Below are 24,705 nucleotides of genomic sequence, written 5' to 3' on the forward strand. Positions count from 1 at the left end.
GGCCGTAAGTTTCTCCTGACCACATCAGGGGCCTTTATCTCTGTTTCTCTGAACACATTACATCCTCCCAGTCTATTTTCCCCACCTTCTATCTCTCTCTGTCTTGCTCCCTTTTTCTAATTATCACCCCCTTCCCTACCTCTCTCTCCCCTCCTCCCTCCTTCTCCCCTCCTCCCTCCCGCTCTCCTCCTGCCTCTGGCATAGTGCAGTGGTAATTTACTGCTGTATATGAGCCGTGAATCTCTCTTTATGAACCTCTTTGTCTCACTCACCCACAGGCACATGTTCATATAACGGCCCCCTCCCTCACTCCATTGGATTTCAATTGTCTGGTTTATGTGTCCATTCTCTCTCTCAGTTCTAGATAACTTTCTCTCTCTCAGTTCTAGATAACTTTCTCTCTCTCAGTTCTAGATAACTTTCTCTCTCTCCTTCACTTTCCCTTTCCCCCTTTTTTTCTCCATCACTCCTTCCACCTCCGTCTCTCTTCCCCTCTTTCCCCATCTCAATCTCTCTTTCTCTCTCTCACCTCTCTCCCACCCTTCTCTCTCTCTTTCTCCCTCTCCCCCTTGTCACTCCCCCCCTTCTCTCTCTCTCTCTCTCTCTCTCTCTCTCTCTCTCCTTCTCCCCCCTCTCCTTCTCTTTCCCTCTCTCTCCCTCCCCCTCTACAGCAGATCAGGCTGGCAGAGATAGAGCAGGCATCTCTGAGGTCAGACCAAATGTCAGACAAGTCGTCGTCTCCGGCCCTACCTGATGACCTCAGCCTGGACGACCAGAGTGTCCACCAGCTGCTGGTGCGGGAGGGCAAGGTAGAGATGGAGAGATGGAGGGGTTATAAATGGGAAGGGGGTTTTTCAAGGACAACGGAGGGGGTTGAAATGTTGGACTGGGTAGCAGACCTGGGTTAAAATAGTTTTGAGCATGCTTTAGCCATCCTGCAGTACCAATAGGGCAAGGTCTGCACTTTAGAGGCTAAGATGTTGAATACTATTTGAACCCAGGTCTGCTCCGGTCTGAGGATGGGGTGATAGAGGGGGTGGACAGTGGGTTCCCTTAGTCTCCAGTGCAGAAAGAATACTTGTATTCCAATAAAGGAAGCATGGCACAAAGTTCCAGGGGCATAAGAATAAATCCTGAATCCTACTGAAGCTCTAATCTCCTGTACAGAAACCTTCAGGAATAGAAATCCATTCAGTCTACTGCCTCCCCTCTGGCCTGTGAGGGCTATCTTCCTCTTTATCCACTACTACATCATTCCTCCCTTTCCTTTACCCCCTATCTTCCTATCATCCCTCCCTGTGCGATATCCTTCCCTCTAGTTGTTTAATGCTAGTAGGAGTATGTGGGGGTGGGGGATTGTGTGTGTTTATATACGTTTTACTATACTTATGTGTCATGGTTCCTCCTGGCACCAGAGGGCGGTCTAGAGACTTTTATTGGACTGTGTCTTATTATTTCATGATTGTTTCCCCTATAAGAGAGATGTGTTTTCTGTTCCCTTTGTTAGTTCTTGAATTCAGTTTCCTGTATGTTTCCCCTGTGTGAGTTTCGAGTGCTGGTGTTTGTTGTTTTTGGTAAAAAATGTCTGTATCGTTACATTCTCCATTAATCAAGTTAAGTATTTACGTATTTTTCCCAAGATGCTGGTTCATGGTCTGGTTCATTCTCTGCTCATTGGTTCAATATATCATGTCACATTATGAGTACCAGACGTCCTCACAAGAATAGTAAGAGTTGTTAAATTCTACAAACACCTAAAAGGAAGCAATTCCCAAACCTTCCATAACAAAGCCATCACCTACAGAGAGATGAACCTGGAGAATTGTCCCCTTAGCAAACTGGTCCTGGGGCTCTGTTCACAAACAGAGCCCCAGGACAGCAACACAGTGAGACCCAACCAAATCATGAGAAAACAAAAAGATAATTACTTGACCCATTGGAAAGAATTAACAACAAAAAACAAAGCAAACTAGAACGATATTTGGCCCTAAACAGAGAATACACAGTGCCAGAATACCTGACCGTTGTGACTGACCCAAGCTTAAGGAAAGCTTTGACCATGTACAGACTCAGTGAGCATAGCCTTGCTATTGAGAAAGGCTGTGAAAGCAGACCTGGCTCTCAAGAGAAGACAGGCTATTTGCACACTGCCCACAAAATGAGGTGGAAACTGAGCTGCACTTCCTAACCTCATGCAAAATGTATAACCATATTAGAGACACATATTTCCCTCAGATTACACAAATCCACAAAGAATTAAAAAACAAACCCAATTTTCATAAACTCCTATGTCTATGGGGTGAAATACCAGTGTGCCATCACAGCAAAAAGATTTGGGACCTGTTGCTACAAGAAAAGAGCAACCAGTGCAGAACAAACACCATTGTAAATACAATCCATATTTATGTTTATTTATTTTCCCTTTTGTACTTTAACTATTTTCACATAATGTAACATTTGTAATGTCTTTATTCTTTTGGAACTTTTATGAGTGTAATGTTTACTGTTAATTTGTATTGTTTATTTCACTTTTGTTTATTATCTAGTTCACTTGCTTTGGCAATGTTAACATATGTTTCTCATTCCAATAAAGCCCTTAAATTGAATATAATTGAATTGAGAGACCGAGACCTTCCGGCTGTGGCCAGATAGCACACATGGCTACCAGGGTTGCTATGGGCCATAATCAGTCATCCAGAGGTGATTTGAATCAGAAGTGCTCATAGCTGACAGTAATATCCAGATGAAGGTCCTAGGGAATCGCTTTTAGCGTTTATTTTATTCAACTTTTATCTGAACCAGGAAGTCCATTACAGATAAAGAATCTCTTCAGATAAAAGAGATTCCTTATTTTCCCAGGGAGACTGGAGTCTTGTGTCAGTATGCTAACCATAGCCTCAGAGCCTAAGTGTGTATGCTAGCAGGCTAGGAGCTTGGATGCTAGCCGGTGCTCCCTTCAGTAATAATGAAGTGCAGTACTGCACCCTATCATGCCCCACTCCACATTTAATTATAATAACAGACAACATAAACAGGTACAGTGTGTGTCAACATGTGTGTTCTTCCCCCAGGAGGAGAGGGGCAGTGACTCCCAGGGCTCAGAGGAGGCTGGCGGAGGAGGGGACTCCTTGACCCAGGGCCAGACAGGGGGGTCGAGGCGCTGCAGGGCCCACAGTTCAGTAGCCGAGGAGGGGGCTCCACTCCTGGTGGAGGTGGGGGTCCATCAGAGACACAAGACCCCATCCCACCACAGCCCTGGTGAGTCCAGTCATACCCTCTGCTCCAGCCTTTCCAGCCTAATGTGTATTGCTGTATATGTATGTGTATATCGGAAGGGTTGGGAAACAAAGCAACATTTCTATATATATTCTATATATATATATATATGGACTAATTCAATGGCTTGCAAAAGTATTCACCCCCTTGGAATTATTCCTATTTTGTTCCCTTACAACCTGTAATTAAAATAGATTTTTGGGGGGTTTGTATCATTTGATTTACACAACATGCCTACCACTTTGAAGATGCAAAATATGTTTTATTGTGAAAGAAATAAGAAATAACACAAAAACAAACTGGAAACTTGAGCGTGCATAACTATTCACCCGCCCAAAGTCAATACTTTGTAGAGTCACCTTTTGCAGCAATTACAGCTGCAAGTCTCTTGGGGTATGTCTCTATAAGCTTTACACATCTAGCCACTGGGATTTTTGCCCATTCTTCAAGGCAAAACTGCTACCGCTCCTTCAAGTTGGATGGGTTCCGCTGGTATACAGCAATTTTTAAGCCATACCACAGATTCTCAATTGGATTGAGGTCTGGGCTTTGACTAGGCCATTCCAAGACATTTAAATGTTTCCCCTTAAACCACTCAAGTGTTGCTTTATCAGTATGCTTAGGGTCATTGTCCTGCTGGAAGGTGAACTTCTGTCCCAGTCTGAAATCTCTGGAAGACTGAAACAGGTTTCCCTCAAGAATTTCCCTGTATTTAGCGCCATCCATCATTCCCTCAATTCTGACCAGTTTCCCAGTCCCTGCCGATGAAAAACATCCCCACAGCATGATACTGGGATAGTGTTCTCGGGGTGATGAGAGGTGTTGGGTTTGCACCAGACATAGCGTTTTTCTTGATGGCCAAAAAGCTCAATTTTGGTCTCATCTGACCAGAGTACCTTCTTCCATATGTTTGGGAAGCATCCCACATGCCTTTTGGTGAACACCAAACGTGTTTGCTTATTTCTTCTTTAAGCAATGGCTTTTTTCTGGCCACTCTTCCATAAAACCCAGCTCTGTGGAGTGTACGGCTTAAAGTGGTCCTATGGACAGGTACTCCAATCTCTGCTGTGGAGCTTTGCAGCTCCTTCAGAGTTATCTTTGGTCTCTTTGTTGCCTCTCTGATTAATGCGCTCTTTGCCTGGTCCGTGAGTTTTGGTGGTCGGCCCTCTCTTGGCAGGTTTGTTGTGGTGCCATATTCTTTCAATTTTTTAATATTGGGTTTAATCGTGCTCCGTGGAATGTTCAAAGTTTCTGATAATTTTTTATAACCCAACCCTGATCTGTACTTCTACAACTTTGTCCCTGATCTGTTTGGAAAGCTCCTTGGTCCTCATGGTGCCACTTGCTTGGTGATGCCCCTTGCTTGGTGGTGTTGCAGACTCTGGGGCCTTCCAGAACAGGTGTATATATACTGAGATCATGTGACAGATCATGTGACACTTAGATTGCACACAGGGGGACTTTATTTAACTAATTATATGACTTCTGAAGGTAATTGGTTGCACCAGATCTTATTTAGGGGCTTCATAGCGAAGGGGGTGAAGACATATGCACGCACCACTTTTCCGTTTAAAATGTTTAAAACATTTTTTTAAATTGACTATTTTGTGTATGTCCATTACATGAAATCCAAATAAAATCTATTTAAATTACAGGTTGTAATGCAACAAAATAGGAAAAATGCCAAGGGGGATGAATACTTTTGCAAGGCACTGTAAAGTATATCTTGTGTTTTCACATTATTGAGCCAAACCTGCAATAAAATCTTTAAATCGGTGTACGCAACCAATAAACATTTATTTGATTTGAACTAAGCTGAGCTGTACTTAGCCAGCCCATCACAGTCCAGGTTGGTCCTACACTCTTAGAAAAAAGGGTTCCAAAACAGGTCTTCGGCTGTCCCAATAGGATAACCCTCTTTGGTTCCAGGTAGAACCCTGTTTGGTTCCAGGTAGAACCCTGTTTGGTTCCAGGTAGAACTCATATGGGTTCCATGTAGAACCCTGTGGGGAAAGTGTTCTACATCGAATCCAATAGGGTTCTACCCGGAACCAAATATGTACTACCTGGAAACAAAAAGGGTTCTTCAAACGGTTCTCCTTTGGGGACAGCCGAAAGAACCCTTTTGGTTCTAGATAGCAGTTTATTTTTTTGAAGAGTGTATTCATGGGTTGCACCTCCGTCGCTCGGTTGCATCATGACATTGTTAGGAACGTTCTCAAGCCGCTCTCCGCCATAGTGGTGCCCGAAAGTCGAGTGATGCCCGAAAGTCGAGTGATGCCCAGTCATTCTGAAAGGGGCCTAATGACTGTTTAATCTAAATTACACTATAGTGGCCTGGAAATACTATGACGTTGCTACAGAAGGCAAATAATTAGTAGGAAACATATTTGCCATCATTATCATGTCGTAAAGTGTACTTTAGAGAGATGGCAATGTTGCCGTTAGCTAGCGACGTTAGCTAGCTAAAATCCAGTCCTCTCCCTGCAATTTTAGCTTATTATCTAAAGTTATACTGCATCTTAAGTCAATCTGGCAACATCACAATGATGACAATAGGTTTTCCTACTAATTAGTTGCTTCCTTTTGAAATGCCATCTCGTTTCCAAACAACTATAATGCACTTTAGACTAAATCTTCATTAATCTTCATTAATCTTCATTAGCGCCAGTTGACAATGTATTAAGTAAAACATTCAGTCGGAACCAGGGCCTAAATAGAATCTTCAGAACAGTATTGTAACGCAGCGTGCAATTCATGAATAGAGTGAATCAGACATCACAGTACAGTACAGTGGCATTGTTGCTCTCCCTGGAATGATGTGCATTATTTGCAAGGTCTTTGTTAGTCTAATCATCAATATCAGTAATGACTGTTTATCCCTACAGGCTAAATGGATTGTATTTATGTGGTGTTTCACTCGGGATCTAGATGGAATAGTATATTTGCCTTACAGCCTTTCTCTCTGTCTTCAGGTGGCACCTCTTGCAGTAGCACTAAGGCAGGAGAAGGATCAGATGAGGGAGGAAGAGGAGGAGGGGGAGGAAGAGTAGGAGCGGCCAGTGCCTCTGGTTCTCCTGCTCTTATCCGTCTGCCAACGGAGTTCTTCCACCCTGTGGCAGCAGCGGCCCTGCCGGCGCCCCCTAGGGCCAGAGTAGGGCGCACCTCACGGGGCCTCAGACTCACCTCCCCGGCCTCCTGGTCCTCCCTGCGCTCCCCAGGAGCCCACAGCCGGGTGCTCTGCACGCAGGTAAGACCTGGCCTACTGTATGTACTGTATGTAACAGATACCAACACACTGCATAGTGTAATTCCTGTAGGGTCTAATGTTAGATTGAGAAATGTACACAAACCTCAAGCTTCCCCCTGATTGGCAAATGTATGTGTCTACCCCCTTGTCTTCTTTAATGAGTGTCCGCCACACTGTTTGGTGCTGTTATGACCCTTTTGTGTTGTACCCCATACACTGCCACCAGAGCAACCAACAGACTGTACAGTACACATTGCACATCCTACAGTGTAGTCAGTCAAACATTCACTCTAATGTTGTTATATATTACAATATCTCACTCCACATCTCCACCCTGCCCCTCTCTCTCTGTCCTCAGTACCCGTCCCATAGTGACTCGTCTCTGGCCACGGGGAGCTCCGATGGCAGCCTCCAGACCACCCTGGAGGAAGGACTCAGCTTCAGTGTTTCGCCCCCTCAAGACCTGGTGTCCCCCCTCCCCCCTCTCCCCCTGCTCTGCCCCCCGCTCCCTGAGGATCCCACCAGCTGCCCAGCAGGCCAGACTCTGAGACCGCGGCCCAGCCCCTCGTCAGGCCCTGCCCTCACCCTCCAGGCCACTCGGGGCCACCAGCGGAGCCAGAGCAGCGGCAGGGGTAGCATCAGCCCCGGCTACAACCGGGAGGACTCCATGGACCCCGTTCCATGTGACCTGGAGGACCTGGGCATCGGGATCAGTTCGTCCATCGGGGGGTGTGGCTCCAGCCAGGCGGGCAACAGCGAACACTTGTCGGAAACGCTAAGCAGCCTGTCGCTCACATCGTTGCTCTCGCCCGCCTCCCTCGCATCCCCGGGGGTGAAGAAATGCAACAGCACGGGGAGCTTGAACCAGGGGGCGAGGAGGGGGGAGGGGAGACAGATCCTAGGGTTGGAGTTGGACCACCAAGGCTTCCTGGCCAACCCTTGGGGAGAGAGTGGGGGAGGCAGAGGAGAAGAGGGACAGTTGGGAGGCAGAGGAGAGGAGGGACAGTTGGGAGAGGCGCCGGGCCTCAAGGGGAAAAGCTCAAGCCAAACAACAGTAGGGTCCTGTAGTAAAAACAGATGAAGCCAGAATCCCTTGTTGTCTACTACCGCTCCTATTAGGATTCATCAACCCATTACTGTTCCTCTCCGTCCCCCTCAGGCAGAGAGAAGTTTGACGTTTTTGACAACGTGTGATGTAATCCCGTGAATTCCTATAACCAAACCCCTCCCTCTCGCTATATATATATTTATGTTTATGACCCCCCCTGTCCCATTTTGTGCTACCCTGTGGCAGTGGTTCAGGTGTGGAGGGTCAGAGGTCAAACGGTGGAAGGTTAAAGGGGATTACAGGTTTGACCCCTGTGGTGGCGGGGGGAGCTGGGATGGACCCCCCATCGTACCCCTCTGGAGGAGAAGGACCCCCAGAGTAGGAGACAGACCAGGAGGGCTGCATCATCATATCAGGGAGATATACATAGAAGACGTAGACAGAGACAAGCTGAGACAGAGATCTAACGAGAACATTTTGTCTTGTCGTCGTTCCTGTTTTCCTGTTTGTTTTAATTTTTTTCTTCGGCTTCACAGAAGTTTAAAATGCAAAAATAGAATATCTAACAAAACTGAGCTGATCAAGCCAACAGATTTTATTTTTCAGTGTGGCTGTACATCCCGGTGTAGGAGGAGGCTGTATGTATGTTGCGGTGTAGGATGAGCCTGAATGTACGTCACGGTGTAGGAGGAGGAAGTTTCTCCTGGAGGGCTGAAGACAAATCTGTTGTAGCAGACGAAGGCTACAGGTCCTTGTGTGTGGAGTGGAGGAGGGGTGAGGAGGTCTAGATTGAACAGAGGTAGTGTAGAGTTCACCTGAGAAGGAGTTGTTATAGTGGAAGAGCTGAGACTTAGGTAGCAAAAGCATGCGTTAACTTATCATCACCACCACCTAACCCCTTCCCTCCATCTGTACTTTTCAGGAAGGAGTGTGTGTGTGTGTGTGTGTGTGTGTGTGTGTGTGTCTAAGTGATAGTACAACAGGAAAAAGAGAGACAGAGAGATAGAGACCATACTAAGATCCCACTCCTGCATGCAGCAGTTTGTGAAATAGGCTCTTTTATCCCAACGTCACTCACTCAGAGAGAAGGACAGGGAGTGAATGAGAGTTACAGGACAGCCTGCTATATCCACTCACAGTAGGAGAGCCTCTCTGTCAAAGACACTGGCCCTCCTGAGACAAACAAACTGAGGAGACGAGACGAGCACCATTCACTCTGGGAGATGAAAAACACACCTGCATACAGTGGCTTCACAATGGAATGTGTGTGAAATTCAAACCTGTCACTTCTTTCTCTTTGTCACTTTGCGAAAGTAAGAAAGGAAGAATATATCAGAGATATGGATTCCAGACCAATAGAACCTCCTAGAAGATGGAGGCAGTTTGTCTGCATGATGGAATTATTGCATTTTACCCAAGAGTTTTAATATATATACCGAAGTGTATCAAGATGTCAATGTTGGGATGATAATTATAAAGTGGTTTCTATTCCAATATTTTTTTAGAATACAGAATAGGAGCGTGACAGTGTTGTCATGACTTCGTCCTTAACCTATACCTTACCCGTACGATTTCTCGTATAACTTTTTGTCTGCAAGTGGCTTTCAGTTTTATAATGTGGGGTTAAAAATATATACTTTTTATTATTAAAAGTGTGTGGAGAGAACAAACAAGCAAAAAAATGTAAATAAGCTCTGTGCGCTGAAGAAAAAGTTCCCTTGGGCACACGTAACTTTGGGAATTTTGGTTCCTCCTGGAATTTTGGATTTTGGAATCCCAAATGAAGACCAAAGGAGGGAAGGGCCATAATTTTGCAGCACAGGAGAACATTTCCTAATCACAGACATTCCCGGGACGAACAGGGAACGTTGTCGCTTAGCTTAGCCTCCTATGCTAACACCAAGACGAAAAAACATTGCTGATCTTTTTGAAAGCTTTAATTTGAGTGTCATACCAATACATGATGACACATCTAATTATTGACACATCAATGTTCCTTAGCATGGTTAAGGGATTGCAATAGGATGCTTCTCCTTGTTTAAAAGATACGTAATTCACTCACCCCCTCTATCTAACACACATCTGTAGTAGCAAACCCTAGTTTTGATATCAAGCTGTCACTGTAACGATGAATAAACATTGCATCTTTTTCCAACCTTTTGGTATGCCACTCAGTACATCTGCGATGAAGTGGCCATCTTAGCCTAACCTAGAATACACTCTTGTATCCCTAGTGGGGGTTTTTTTCATTGAGGTGATGAGCAAAGTTTGGTTTGACCTGTTTAATGAACTTCATTGTCATTTAATTGAATCACTGGTGATTGTCTTTAACATGTTTGTAACATGTGGGATATCCGTGAGTGATTATTGCTATGGGTTGTCTGTTACTATAACTTCAGGAGATGCCACTTTATTATTATAGTCCACACCTGGACCGTCTTGGTTAATGGTGGTGGAAATAGGTAGAAGTTGCCCCTAACCACTGATACAGGGTCAGATATTAGTTCATCCCCTTATTGTTTAAGGTTAGAATAAAGGGTTGAGTAATCTGATCCTAGATCTGTGGTTAGGGGCGACTTCTACCTCAAGGTGTAAAACATGAGCTTGTGGGTTGACAGGAACCATAACGTGACCATGAAGGGCTGTTTTAGCTTCAAAGATGTTCTCATAAATGACGAGACAAACCTCTAAGTCAATGACTATGGCATCAAAGGTAAGCCTAACGGCACAGCAATAAATGTTCTATGTGTTTGCCCTGAGCACATGATGTCATAGTAGTTCTTATCTCACCACAGTATAATTGTAGCCTGTTGTATCATGTCCTTTTTCTGACAAAACAACAATGTCATTGTGGAGTTTTTCTGCCTTCTGAACTAACAGTCAATCAGAATACATTTCTGACTTCCCGGAGACCAATCAGGAGAGAGCTGGGCTGCCATTGGATCAGATGAACACGAGGTAATTTAGAACTCAGGGTCGAGAGATCAAACCACTAGAGAATAAAGTGTACATATGTCAACAGAGGAATAACCAGTGAGATGGTACAGTACTTTAACACACAACATGCTGCAATTTACAGTGCCTGGTGTTGAGGTGTGTAACCTACAATATAAATCTGTACATAATTTTGAATGTATGCTATTCTATCAACAATAATGACAACACCTGAAAAACATGCAGTTTGTGGAGACTTAAAGCATACAACCAATCAAACCTTTTATTTTACATGATAGATCCACAGATACAATTGATATTGAATCATGGAATGTGAAGGGAATGAACAAGCCAATGAAGATAAACACAAAATATCACACAGTGGGCCATGGACTTTTCCACATGTGCAGGGTTCAGAGAGAAACTAGTATTGACAGGAAGCATTTCCCTGAAATTAATCTGACGTGTTCCAGTTCTGCACCCAACAGCAGAAAAGTATTAGCTAGTACAGTCGCTATAATATATTAGTCTGAGATAGTGACCTCACTTTGTGACTGCTTTGGTTCAGGGGAAGTAGAATACATACACACCAGGTGTAGAGCAGGGCTGCCCAACGCTCTTCCTGGAGATCTACCGTCCTGAGGGTTTTCAGTCCAACCCTCTTCCTGGAGATCTACTGACCTGTGGGTTTTCAGTCCAACCCTCTTCCTGGAGATCTACATTCCTGTGGGTTTTCAGTCCAACCCTAACTTAACACACCTGATTCTACTAATTAGCTGCTCAACAAGACCTTAACTAGCTGAATGAGATCTGCTAAATTAGGGTTGGACTGAAAATCTACAGGACAGTAGATCTCCAGGAAGAGGGTTGGGTAGCCCTGGTGTAGAGGATGTGGAGGGTGTGGAGGGTGTTGAGGATGTGGAGGGTGTGGAGGGTGTAGAGGATGTGGAGGGTGTGGATGATGTGAAGGCTGTGGGGGGTTTAGAGGGTGTGGAGGATGTGTAGATTGGTGGTTCGTTGGGTAGGTAACATACTGTATCTAGATTCAGAGTGAAATGGGGGCAGAGAAAATTAGACTTTTTATTTTTTTTATTTCACCTTTATTTAACCAGGTAGGCCAGTTGAGAACAAGTTCTCATTTACGACTGCAACCTGGCCAAGATAAAGCAAAGCAGTGCGACACAAACAACACAGAGTTACACATGGGATAAACAAACATACAGTCAATAACACAATAGAAAAATCTATATACAGTGTGTGCAAATGTACTATGATTAGGGAGGTAAGGCAATAATTAGGCCATAGTGGCGAAATAATTACAATTTAGCAGTTAACCTCTATGGGCTAGGTGGCACCAAATCGTCCCACCTACGTAACAGCCAGTTGAATCCTGTGGCGCGATTTTCAAAACGTTTGAAATGCTATTACTTCAATTTCTCAAACATATGACTATTTTACAGCTATTTAAAGACAAGACTCTCGTTAATCTAACCACACTGTCCGATTTCAAAAAGGCTTTACAACGAAAGCAAAACATTAGATTATGTCAGCAGAGTACCCAGCCAGAAATAATCAGACACCCATTTTTCAAGCTAGCATATAATGTCACAAAAACCCAAACCACAGCTAAATGCAGCACTAACCTTTGATGATCTTCATCAGATGACACACCTAGGACATTATGTTATACAATACATGCATGTCTGTTCAATCAAGTTCATATTTATATAAAAAAAACAGCTTTTTACATTAGCATGTGACGTTCAGAAAAAGCATACCCCCCGCAAACTTCCGGGGAATTTACTAACAATTTACTAAATTACTCACGATAAACGTTCACAAAAAGCATAACAATTATTTTAAGAATTATAGATACAGAACTCCTCTATGCACTCGATATGTCCGATTTTAAAATAGCTTTTCGGATGAAGCACATTTTGCAATATTCTAAGTACATAGCCCAGCCATCACGGGCTAGCTATTTAGACACCCGGCAAGTTTAGCCTTCATCAAAATCATATTTCCTATAAGAAAAATGGTCTTACCTTTCCTGTTCTTCGTCAGAATGCACTCCCAAGACTTCTACTTCAATAACAAATGTAGGTTTGGTCCCAAATAATCCATCGTTATGTTCCATCAGCGACGTTTTGTTCGTGCGTTCTAGACACTATCAGAATGGTAAATCACGGTCGTGCGCATGGCGCAGAACGTGACAAAAAAATTCTAAATATTCCATTACCGTACTTCGAAGCATGTCAACCGCTGTTTAAAATAAATTTGTATGCAATTTATCTCGTAGAAAAGCGATAATATTCCGACCGGGAATCTGCCTGTCTGTAAACAGAGGGAAAAACCAAAAGCCGGGGGCGGGGCAGGTCACGCGCCTAAGCCTTTGTCCTCTGATAGACCACTTAGCAAAAGCTCTCTTGTGTTTCAGCCAGGGCTTTGAATTATGTCATTCAGGTTTTTCCCGGGCTCTGAGACCGCATTGGAGACGTGGGAAGTGTCACGTAACAGCAGAGATCCTGAGTTTTTGGAAGAGATGTCAAAGAAAGCAAATAAATGGTCAAACAGGCCACTTCCTGTAAAGGAATCTCTCAGGTTTTTGCCTGCCAAATGAGTTCTGTTATACTCACAGACACCATTCAAACAGTTTTAGAAACTTTAGGGTGTTTTCTATCCATATATAATAAGTATATGCATATTCTAGTTACTGGGTAGGATTAGTAACCAGATTAAATCGGGTACGTTTTTTATCCGGCCGTGTAAATACTGCCCCCTAGCCCCAACAGGTTAAACACTGGAGTGATAAATGTGCAGAAGATGAATGTGCAAGTAGAGATACTGGGGCGCAAAGGAGCAAAAATAAATAACAATATGGGGATGAGGTAGTTGGGTGGGCTATTTACAGATGGGCTGTGTACAGGTGCAATGATCGATAAGCTGCTCTGACACCTGATGCTTAAAGTTAGTGAGAGAGATATAATTCTCCATCTTCAGGGATTTTTGCAGTTCGTTCCAGTCATTGGCAGCAGAGAACTGGAAGGAAAGGCAGCCAAAGGAGGAGTTGGCTTTGGGGATGACCATTGAAAAATACCTGCTGGAGCACGTGCTACAGGTGGGTGATGCTATGGTGACCAGTGAGCTGAGATAAGGTGGGGCTTTACCTAGCAAAGACATATAGATGACCTGGATCCAGTGGGTTTGGCGACGAATATGAAGCAAGGACCAGCCAACGAGAGCATACAGGTCGCAGTGGTGGCTAGTATATGGGGCTCTGGTGACAAAATGGATGGCACTGTGAGTAGAGTGTTGGAGGCTATTTTGTAAATGACATCACCGAAGTCAAGGATCGGCAGGATAGTCAGTTTTACAAGGGTATGTTTGGCAGCATGAATGAAGGATGCTTCGTTGCGAAATAGGAAGCCGATTCTAGATTTCATTTTGGATTGGAGATGCTTAATGTGAGTCTGGACGGAGAGCTTACAGTCTAACCAGACACCTAGGTATTTGTAGTTGTCCACATATTCTAAGTCAGAACCGTCCAGAGTAGTGATGCTAGACAGGCGGGCGGGTGCGGGCAGCGATCGGTTGAAGAGCATGCATTTAGTTTTACTTGCATTTAAGAGCAGTTGGAGGCCACGGAAGGAGTGTTGTATGGCATTGAAGCTCATCTGGAGGTTAGTTAACACAGTGTCCAAAGAAGGGCCAGAAGTATACAGAATGGTGTCGTCTGTGTAGAGGTGGATCAGAGAATCACCAGCAGCAAGAGCGACATCACTGATGTATACAGAGAAAAGAGTCGGCCCGAGAATTGAACCCTGTAGCACCCCCATAGAGACTGCCAGAGGTCCGGACAACAGAGGTCCGGACACTGAATTCTATCTAAGAAGTAGTTGGTGAACCAGGCAAGGCAGTCATTTGAGAAACCAAGGCTGTTGAGTCTGCTGATAAGAATGCTGTGATTGACAGAGTCGAAAGCCTTGGCCAGTTCGATGAAGACGGCTGCACAGTATTGTCTTTTATCGATGGCAGTTATGATATTGAGCGTGGCTGAGGTGCACCTATGACCAGCTCTGAAACCAGATTGCATAGCGGAGAAGGTACGGTGGGATTCGAAATGGTCGGTGATCTGTTTGTTAACTTGGCTTTCGAAGACCTTAGAAAGGCAGCGTAGGATAGATATAGGTCTGTAACAGTTTGGGTCTAGAGTGTCTCCCCCTTTGAAGAGGGGGATGACCGTGGCAGCTTTCCAATCTTTAGGAATCTCAGACGAACAGGCTAGGAATAGGGGTTGCAACAATTGCGGCGGATAATTTTATAAAGAGAGGGTCCAGATTGTCTAGCCCAGTTGATTTGTAGGGGTCCAGATTTTGCAGCTCTTTCAGAACATCAGCTATCTGGATTTGGGTGAAGGAGAAATGGGGGAGGCTTTGGCAAGTTGCTGTGGAGGGTACAGAGCTGTTGACCGGGGTAGGGGTAGCCAGGTGGAAAGCATGGCCAGCCGTGGAAAAATGCTTATTGAAATTGTCGATTATCGTAGATTTATCAGTGGTGACAGTGTTTCCTAGCCTCAGTGCAGTGTGTAGCTGGGAGGAGGTGCTCTTATTCTCCATGGACTTTACAGTGTCCCAGAACTTTTTGGAGTTTGTGCTACAGGATGAAAATTTCTGTTTGAAAAAGCTAGCCTTAGCTTTCCTAACTGACTGTGTATATTGGTTCCTAACTTCCCTGAAAGGTTGCATATCGCAGGGGCTATTTGATGCTAAAGCAGTACGCCACATGATGTTTTTGTGCTGGTCAAGGGCAGTCAAGTCTGGAGTGAACCAAGGGCTATATCTGTTCTTAGTTCAATTTTTTTGAATGGGGCATACTTATTTAAGATGGTGAGGAAAGCACTTTTAAAGAATAACCAGGGATCCTCTACTAACGGAATGAGGTCAATATCCTTCCAGGATACCCGGGCCAGGTCGATTAGAAAGGCCTGCTCGCTGAAGTGTTTTAGGGAGCGTTTGACAGTGATGAGGGGTGCTCGTTTGATTGCGAACCCATTATGGACGCAGGCAATGAGGCTGTGATCGCGGAGATCCTGGTTGAAGACAGCAGTGTATTTAGAGGGCAGGTTGGTCAGGATGATATCTATGAGGGTGCCCGTGTTTACGGATTTAGGGTTGTACCTGGTAGGTTCCTTGATAATTTGTGTGAGATTGAGGGCATCTAGCTTAGATTGTAGGGTGGCCGGGGGGTTAAGCATATCCTAGTTTAGGTCACTTAACAGTACAAACTCTGAAGATAAATGGGGGGCAATTAATTCACATATGGTTTCCAGGGCACAGCTGGGGTGCTGAGGGGGGTCTATAACAAGCGGCGACAGTGAGAGATTTATTTCTGGAAAGGTGAATTTTTAAAAGTAGAAGCTCGAACTGTTTGGGCACAGACCTGGATAACATGACATAACTCTGCAGACTATCTCTGCAGTAGATTGCAACTCCAACCCCTTTGGCAGTTCTATCTTGGCAGAAAATGTTGTAGTTGGGGATGGACATTTCAGAATGTTTGGTGGCCTTCCTAAGCCAGGATTCAGACATGGCTAGAACATCAGGGTTGGCGGAGTGTGCTAAAGCAGTGAATAAAACAAATTTAGGGAGGAGGCTTCTGATGTTAATATGCATGAAACCAAGGCTTTTACGGTTACAGAAGTCTACAAATGATAGTGCCTGGGGAATAGGAGTGGAACTGGGGGCTACGGGGCCTGGGTTAACCTCTACATCACCAGAGGAACAGAGGGGGAGTAGGATAAGGGTACGGCTAAAGGCTATAAGAACTGGTCGTCTAGTGAGTTGGGGACAGAGAATAAAAGGAGCAGATTTCTGTGCGTGGTAGAATAGATTCAGGGCATAATGTACAGACAATGGTATGGTAGGATGTGAGTATAGTGGATGTTAACCTAGGCGTTTAGTGACGATGAGAGAGGTTTTGTCTCTGGAGGCACCAGTTAAGCCAGATGAGATCTCCGCATTTGTGTGGGGTGGGACAAAAGAGCTATCTAAGGCATGTTGAGAGGGACTGAGGGCTCTACAGTGAAATAAAACAATACGTACTAGCCAAGGCATATTGACATTGGAAAGAGGCATAAACCAATCACAGGTGTTGATCAGGAGAGGTAAGACACAACGGGTAAATGGCGATGAATGGGCAGAGCGGATCAGTTAGGTACAAATGGGACCTGAGTTCGAGGCTGGGGCCGACAGGTAAACAAAATGAGGTACCGTGTTATTGAAACAGTCCAGGGGGCATCAGCTGTGTAGCCGAGTGATCATAAGGTCAAGAGAGCAGCAATATGTGAGTCAGGGTGCTGTTCGGTAGTCACTACTACGCTAGGCGAGCAGGGGACACAGCGTTCAGAAAACTTAGCGGGCCGGGGCTGGTAGATGGTTCTTCGGCGACATCGTAACAGAATAGCTTGTTGAGACCACATCGGGCGATCACGCCGGCAGTCCAGTCGTGATGGATCAGCGGGACTCCGTGTCGACAATAAAGGGTCCAGGCCAACTGGCAAAGGAGGTATTGTAGCCCTAGAATTGGGCTGGTATATGGGCCTAGCTCGAGGCTAGCTCAAGGCTAGCTGGTGCTTGCTTCGGAACAGAGGCGTTATCTAATAGTAGCCACACGTTTTCAGCTAGCTAGCTGTGATGATCCGGTATAATGATCCAGAGCGGCAGGAATCCAGTGATGTGGTAGAGAGTAGCATTCCGATATGCTCTGGGTTGATATTGCGCTGTACAGACTGGCAGGTGTTGTCCAAGCTAAGGCTGGCTGGTGACCGAGAAAAAGGTGAAGACCGCTAGCCGTGGCTAAAAAAGACTAGTAGCTAGTTAGCTGGCTAGCTCCTGATGGAAGTTCCAATTATAAGGAATAAAAATAGCAGATCTGTACCACAATAGGTGCGGCGGGATGCAGGAAAATATATTAGTTCGTAGATAGAACGTGAGATTAAGATATATACGAAAAAAACTGTCTATTTACAGGGGATAAGACACGGGATAAGACAAAGACAAACACACACGTCCTACTGCTACGCCATCTTGGATCAAGGGGAGAATGAGCGATAGAGAGTGAAAGACAACAGGATGTTAGCATTGCCTGATTACAGGGCCGGGTCCAGGTATTAGCGACATAAGCGGTCGCTTAGGGCCCACAGCCGCTAGGGGTAATCATGGCCGAATTACTAACCGGGCATAAAGGGCACGTGTCCAGTGGCCCTGACATCCAGGGGGGCCCCATTGATTTTGTTACCCACTCTCACTCAGACATAATTTTAACATGGCATAATAAGTAATGGCAAAATGTATTGAATTTCAGGAAATTAGCTTTAAAACAGCAACAACTTTCTCTACGCTCCATGGCAAAATGAGTAGAATTGCATGAAATATGTTATAAAATTGCTAAATGTTCTCTCTATCCCATGGCAAAATGTGTAGACTGCAACAATTTCCCCTTTGGGGGGCTTAGGGCCTGACTGAGCTGGTGTTGCAAGAGCACATTAAACTCTGAGGTGTTGTTAACCCCCCAACAACCCACCAACCCCTCAAACCTCCCTATCCTTCCCTCAGGCCTCTGTTCTTCAAATGTCACAGCGAGGTGTGTGTGTGTGCCTGTGTGTGTTTTCCATCTGCACGTGGCCTGTTGCCAATGTTTAAATCTCCCCTAGAGACTGAGGGTTTGAGGGTGGTTGTAGTTCTGTCTCATTGCTCTGGTACTCTCAATGCCAGACCAAAGTTCACAGGTCAAGGGCATTGACCTCAATGTAGCCTTCCATGCCAGATCCAGAATCCTAGACACAGAGGCTGTTGAAAGAGACTAATCCCAGGTAAAACAAGACCAAGGTCAGTGAAGAGCTCTGCAAAGCTCAGGGGCATTAGACAGGCAACCTCAATCTCCATAAACTCAAGTGTTTGATAGATTTTTCTCTGCGAACAGCAAGGTTGGACGCACTTCTACAATGTTCTGTCGGAGCCTAGCATTGGTTTTATAAAATGCACTATGTCTTCAACATTTTAATCATATAGGCCAAAGTATCTCCTCTTCAGAAAACCTATAACGAGTACAGGAGTAGCTGAAGGGAAAAAAGGACCTGAGTCTTTTAATCCTCGTTCACATCCCCCCCTTAAATTGAAATCAAAGCTCTCCTCTCTGATTTTAAATCAAAGTGATTTTCGCCCGACTTCAACGTTGGACTTGATGAAAGTGGATGATGGCAGACTTCTTTTCAAAGCAGGGAACATTTTCTCTTCCCTCCGTCTCTGGTGGAGACAGGTTAGGTAAAATGAGGAATTAAGGAGCCAGCCCAGAGCACTGAAGTCCCTTCAAATGGTCTGACCACCAAATTAGTTCCAGACATATTTATCCATTACTGGTTCAGCCCAGGTTACAGAGGCAGGGGTGTATCAAAACTTCTAACATACCCGTACCCTTTGGTGATTATCAGGAAATTGTGGATGTGAGGTAATTAGAGGTGTGTTACGATGCTTGTAGCCTAGCGAGACACTTATGGTGAGAAGGATGGTTTTAGATCAGAGAAGGGGTGGTGGCGACAAAAGGTTTGAAAACAGAGAAGATACACTGTAGTAAATTGCTGATAAAGTGCTACTGTGTATTCCCTTGGATCATCATGATCTACAATGGGTTACCAAGTGATCTCCAATGGCACGGCTGTCTAAGTTCTTATTTTAAACTCATATCCTTTTTGGTGTTTTGGAGTAGGTGGCTCATTTAGTTTATTTCTAGTATGTTATATGGTGAACATATTCTTTGAGTTGAAGGAGTATTTGGGGGATATTTCAATTAATTTAATATTTCTATTTTTCCTCCTCTCTCTCTCTCCTTCCTCCCCTCTCTTTCTTCTCCCTCCCCTCTCTCATTTTCCCAGACTAAGTACTTGATCACAGCTGTGAGAAACCTTGACAAAAAGCTCACACTTCCACACACCTGAGGCCCAACACACACGCACGTGCACTCACGTCAAGGCTGCTTATGGAAAACCACTGCTGTCATCCGTCAAGGCCATTTGTGGAGCCCTGGGATTTAACCAGCGACACCAGAGACAAAGATAAAGGAAGATTATAGAAGCAGCACAACAAAAGAACCAGCAGACAAACTGAGTAACAGAGGACTGAATAAGATCAGGAAATGGCTGTTGATCCACAACCCTGAGGAGATTTGAACAGAAACCAAAATGTGTTCTGATTCTCTCTCGCTCCCCTCTCTCCTCTCTCTCTCTCCTTCCCTGATATGATTTTAGCTTTGTAAAGGTGGTATAATCTAGCGTTCTATACAACCCAACCAGTTTTCTCCAGGTCAATAGGCCTGTGAATGAGCTGATGTTGGTCATGACACTTTAAACTTGCCGCTCTAGGCACCTGGTTTTTCTGGTGCTCTCTCTCTCTGTATCTCTCTCTGTATCTCTCTCTGTATCTCTCTCTCTCTCTCTCTGTATCTCTCTGTATCTCTCTCTCTCACTCTCTCTCACTCTCTTTCTCTCACTCTCACTCGCTCTTTCTCTCACTCTCACTCTCTCTCTCTCCATCCTGTGTGATGTTGAGTAGACTGGAGGGATCCAGCCCTCTGTAGCAGGTATTGTGAGGGGGCAAGGGAGTGTGGTATAAAAGCAGGGAGTGTGTTACTAGTTTGTCGGAGGATCAATGGTGAATATGGACAAGCTGATGAGATTTTATCCCTCTGGACTAAATTTGTCCCCTCCCTCTCTTTCTTCCACTCTCCCTCTCTCCATATCTCCCATTCGCCCTTCCTCTCAGAGGTGAAGTCATTAGTAATGTAAGAGTACCTATGAAAAGGAAACTGGGAGCGATAGATATGTGGGATTATTTGCTGAATATGTTGGTTTCATATGTTAGATGGATTTCATTATAGTTATTAGTGGTTAATGTTCATAGTATCTAATCTCTGGCTATTGCAAGACAACGCTCACAGCTGGTTAAAGATATCCAACCCATGACATTGTAGGAAATGTATCTATGTGAAATAGATATTCTGTAAAGACTAAAAACATTAAACAACCTCACCTTTGAAGTGTTCTGTAACATTACTTAAATTGCACACAGGGAGGGTTCAGTGAAGCCTAAATATCATCAACTTATATATACATCGAAAACAGCAGTTACTATCACAGAAAGATTAAGCAACAGGCCTACACTGCAGTAAGCACGCTTAATTAGTATATGCTTGTAGCATGGGTGCTTATTAACATGCAAGTGTTAAACAAATGATCTTATGAGATGCAGTGCTAATGTTGTTTTGTTTGAGGTGCTGTTGTCTGGCTTGTCCCCCCCCCCTCTCTCATTCTCTCTCTCCACAGACATACCATATTTCTTTCAGGCATTCCCATGAAGTGCCAATATTCTTGTTATTAAGTGTGTCCAAGCACGGTGCTTAGATTGAATTACAGAGTTACGGCAGACCTCGCCGGCACACAATTTAAAAGGACCCTAAAAATTCTAATGTTATTGTTTACCAGATAAAAACTGTAGGGAAACAGAATTTGCCGTGTCCTTCAAATAAATGTCACACAGTTGAATAGTTGGATGCAGCTAGCGCCCATGCAGAGTCCATAATCAAGTTTGTTTTTAACTCGAGAGATTCGTAGCAGTGCTTTTAAATCATTGTTTATCTTCTGTGCGCTGAATCAAAAAGAATATCAAACACAAAGCGGGACATTTTGTAATAGGCCCGTCTATTATGCAATTTTGAAATATAAGATAGCAAAACATATTAATTCTGTACCCATAAGCATGCAGGTTTTAGCAGGTGTTTTAGCATGCAGGTTTTAGCAGATGTTTTAGCATGCAGGTTTTAGCAGGTGTTTTAGCATGCAGATTTTAGCAGGTGTTTTAGCATGCATGTTTTAGCAGGTGTTTTAGCATGCAGGTTTTAGCATGCATGTTTTAGCAGGTGTTTTAGTATGCAGGTTTTAGCAGGTATTTTAGCATGCAGGTTTTAGCAGGTGTTTAGCAGGTGTTTTAGCATGCAGGTTTTAGCAGGTATTTTAGCATGCAGGTTTTAGCAGGTGTTTTAGTATGCATCTTTTAGCAGGTGTTTTAGCATGCATGTTTTAGCAGGGGTTTTAGCATGCAGGTTTTAACAGGGGTTTTAGCATGCAGGTTTTAACAGGGGTTTTAGCATGCAGGATTTAGCAGGTGTTTTAGCATGCAGGTTTTAGCAGGTGTTTTAGCATGCAGGATTTAGCTTTTTGGACTTTTGGTTCAAAATGACAAAATAAGATCAATGGATGGTACTAATACAGATCATATTTATATTCACCTGCTAATATAGATTAATACATCAACACAACATACCCCAACCACAAGCAATGGAATTGTGTGTATTGGGTATATGTTTTGTAATTTGTTAGATATTACTTGTTAGATATTACTGCACTGTCAGAGCTACAAGCACAAGCACTTCGCAACACCCGCAATAACATTTGTATGTGACCAATAAAATGTGATTTGATTTGGATTACAGGCAACATCAGCACTGAGCTAAAGGGTAGAGCTGCCGCTTTCAAGGAGTGGAACTGTAACCCGGAAGCTTATAAGAAATCCCACTATGCCCTCCGATGAACCATCAAACAGGCAAAGCGTCAATACAGGACTAAGATTGAATCGTACTACACTGGCTCCGACACTCGTCGGATGTGGCAGGGCTTGCAAACTATTACAGACTACAAAGGGAAGCACAGCTGCGAGCTGCCCAGTGACACGAGCCTACCAGATGAGCTAAATTACTTCTATGCTCGCTTCGAGGCAAGTAACACTGAAGCATGCATGAGAGCATCAGCTGTTCCGGACAAGTGTGTGATCACACTCTCCGTAGCCGATGTGAGTAAGACCTTTAAACAGGTCAACATTCACAAGGCCGCAGGGCCAGACAGATTAGCAGGACGTGTGCTCCGAGCATGCGCTGACCAACTGGCAAGTGTCTTCACTGACATTTTCAACCTCTCCCTGACTGAGTCTGTAATACCAACATGTTTTAAGCAGAACCATCATGGTGCCTGTGCCCAAGAACACTAAGGTAACCTGCCTAAATGACTACCAACCCATAGCACTCACATCTGTAGCCATGAAGTGCTTTGAAAAGCTGGTCATGGCTCACATCGACACCATCATCCCAGAAACCCTAGACCCACTCTAATTTGCATACCGCCCGAACAGATCCACAGATGATGCAATCTCTATTGCAGTCCCCACTGCCCTTTCTCACCTGGACAAAAGGAACACCTATGTGAGAATGCTATCCATTGACAACAGCTCAGCGTCCAACACCGAAGTGCCCTCAAAGCTCATCAATAAGCTAAGGACCCTGGGACTAAACACCTCCCTCTGCAACTGGATCCTGCACTTCCTGACGGGCCGCCCACAGGTAGTAAGGGTAGGTAACAACACATCTGCCACACTGATCCTCAACACGTGGGCCCCTTAGGGGTGCATGCTCAGTCCCCTCCTGTACTCCCTATTCACTCATGACTGCATGGCCAGGCATGAATAAAACACCATCATTAAATTTGCTGATGACACAACAGTGGAAGGCCTGATCACAGACAATGATGAGACAGCCTATAGGGAGGAGGTCAGAGACCTGGCCATGTGGTGCCAGGACAACAACCTCTCCCTCAACGTGATCAAGACAAAGGAGATGATTGTGGACTACAGGAAAAAGAGGACAGAGCACGCCCCCATTCTCATCGACGGGGCTGTAGTGGTGCAGGTTGAGAGCGTCAAGTTCCTTGGTGTCCACATCAACAACAAACTGTTAGGGTCCAAAAACACCAAGACATTCGTGAAGAGGGAACTACAAACCCTATTCCCCCTCAGGAGACTGAAAAGATTTGGCATGGGTCCTCAGATCCTCAAAAAGTTCTACAGCTGCACCATCGTTTGGCAACTGCTCGGCCAGTGCGGTAGCAGAGAGAACAGTCTATGACTAGGGTGGCTGGAGTCTTTGACAATTTTTAGGGCCTTTCTCTGACACTGCCTGGTATAGAGGTCCTGGATGACAGAAAGCTTGGCCCCAGTGATGTACTGGGCCGTACACACTAGGTGCCCATGGAGTTGGGAGGGGCTGCGTGTAGGGAGACTGGAGGAGGAGCCATCACGCCCACCATCTGTGACTGCAGAGGGCACACTGCCGGTCAGTGCCGTGTCGGTTCCTCTGGGAGTCGAGGCAACAGGCAGGGCACTCTGGCGTCACCCCAGGTGAGTCTGCACCACACTCATCCAGAGTCCTCTGTTGACCACCTGTTTGTACCTGTTTGATTCCCTGATTCTTCCCTGCATTCCCAGCATAAGGCGCTCGTCGATTCAGGCGCAGCTGGGAACTTTATCGACAGAGCGTTAGCCCTTAGTTTAGGGATCCCCATTGTTCCTGTAGTTAGACCTTTCCCGGTTCACGCTCTGGATAGTCGACCATTAGGGTCCAGGCTAATCAGGGAAGCCACCATATCCCTGGCCATGGAGATGCAGGCGGGTCACGAGGAAAAAAATCACTCTTCCTCATTGACTCTCCTGCGTTTCCCGTGGTGCTAGGCCTTCCCTGGTTAGCTCATCATAACCCCACTATTTCCTGGCAACAGGAAGCTGTTAAGCTGCCAGGAGGTGGCGTGTAGGGGTTTCCGTTGGTGCTACCACGGTGGAAAGTCCAGACCAGTTCTCCACCGTGCGCATCCCCCCAGAATATGCCGATTTGGCTCTTGCCTTCTGTAAAAAGAAGGCGACTCAATTACCACCTCATCGACGGGGGGATTGTGCGATAAATCTCCTGGCAGACGCTGCGCTCCTGGCAGACGGTGGCTATGGAGACATATGTCTCTGAATCCCTGCGTCAGGGTACATTCGGCCCTCTACTTCACCCGTCTCCTCGAGTTTCTTTTTTGTGAAGAAAAAGGATGGAGGTCTATGCCCGTGCATTGACTATAGAGGTCTCAATCAAATCACGGTGAGGTACAGTTACCCGCTACCTCTTATCGCCATGGCAATTGAGTCAATGCATGGGGCACGCTTCTTCACGAAACTGGATCTCAGGAGTGCGTATAACCTGGTGCGTATCCGGGAAGGAGACGAGTGGAAGACAGCGTTTAGTACCACCTCAGGGCATTATGAGTACATAGTCATGCCGTACG

At 45.1% G+C, this 24,705-nt stretch overlaps 1 protein-coding gene across 1 annotated transcript; it reads left to right on the forward strand.

Annotated features, from left to right (window-relative positions):
• Nucleotides 1-615: 615 nt before the first annotated feature.
• LOC115197155 (voltage-dependent T-type calcium channel subunit alpha-1I-like) lies at nucleotides 616-7,720 on the forward strand. Its single transcript, XM_029758464.1, has 5 exons — nucleotides 616-809; nucleotides 3,072-3,258; nucleotides 6,252-6,526; nucleotides 6,885-7,503; nucleotides 7,686-7,720. The coding sequence occupies exons 1-5, from the start codon at nucleotides 720-722 to the stop codon at nucleotides 7,718-7,720; spliced, it is 1,206 nt and encodes a 401-aa protein (XP_029614324.1). The 5' UTR covers nucleotides 616-719.
• Nucleotides 7,721-24,705: the final 16,985 nt, after the last annotated feature.

The sequence above is a fragment of the Salmo trutta genome, chromosome 1 (genome assembly GCF_901001165.1).
Source record: "Salmo trutta chromosome 1, fSalTru1.1, whole genome shotgun sequence".
NCBI lineage: Eukaryota > Metazoa > Chordata > Actinopteri > Salmoniformes > Salmonidae > Salmo > Salmo trutta.

Excerpts from the sequence above, each read along its gene's own strand:
- LOC115197155 (XM_029758464.1), top strand. The coding sequence starts at position 720 with ATGTCAGACAAGTCGTCGTCTCCGGCCCTACCTGATGACCTCAGCCTG. Across the intron at positions 810-3,071 it reads TGCTGGTGCGGGAGGGCAAG|GAGGAGAGGGGCAGTGACTC; the intron begins GTAGAGATGGAG and ends TTCTTCCCCCAG. Across the intron at positions 3,259-6,251 it reads CCCATCCCACCACAGCCCTG|GTGGCACCTCTTGCAGTAGC; the intron begins GTGAGTCCAGTC and ends CTCTGTCTTCAG.